Here is a 283-nt window from a genome sequence, read left to right as displayed (position 1 = left end):
CGAGTGGGAGGGGTGGAAGTTGGAGCCCAACAAAACCCTGCACGTCGCGCTCTGTGCGGCCAGACCGTGCGCAGCGACCTCCGCACAGGTGGTCGCGCCGGTCCGCGCCACGATGTTAACCAAAGTTCTCCTGATCCTTATGGGCCTGTCCGTAATTCTTCCGTCTAGGTGAGTCTCCATCCAGGGACCCAGGAGCCCTCCGCGCCCAGCTCCCTCTCCCTTGGAGCTAGGCCAGTTCCCCGGAACCCCGCGCCCGTGTTCCTCCAGCCCCGCGCCCACCTTT

General features: G+C 65.4%; 1 protein-coding gene across 1 annotated transcript in view; it reads left to right on the top strand.

Annotated features, from left to right (window-relative positions):
• Positions 1 to 112: 112 nt before the first annotated feature.
• GABRE (gamma-aminobutyric acid type A receptor subunit epsilon) overlaps positions 113 to 283 on the top strand; it is a 17,752-nt gene continuing 17,581 nt past the window's right edge. The window contains exon 1 of the mRNA XM_077758357.1: positions 113 to 168. Coding sequence (XP_077614483.1) covers positions 113 to 168 — 56 coding nt within the window. The remainder of the gene's footprint in view (positions 169 to 283) is intronic.

This window comes from Crocuta crocuta, unplaced genomic scaffold (assembly GCF_008692635.1).
Source record: "Crocuta crocuta isolate KB4526 unplaced genomic scaffold, BGI_CrCroc_1.0 scaffold1103, whole genome shotgun sequence".
NCBI lineage: Eukaryota > Metazoa > Chordata > Mammalia > Carnivora > Hyaenidae > Crocuta > Crocuta crocuta.
The sequence above is the reverse complement of the archived record's forward strand: the minus strand, read 5'-3'. Positions and strand labels throughout refer to the sequence as shown.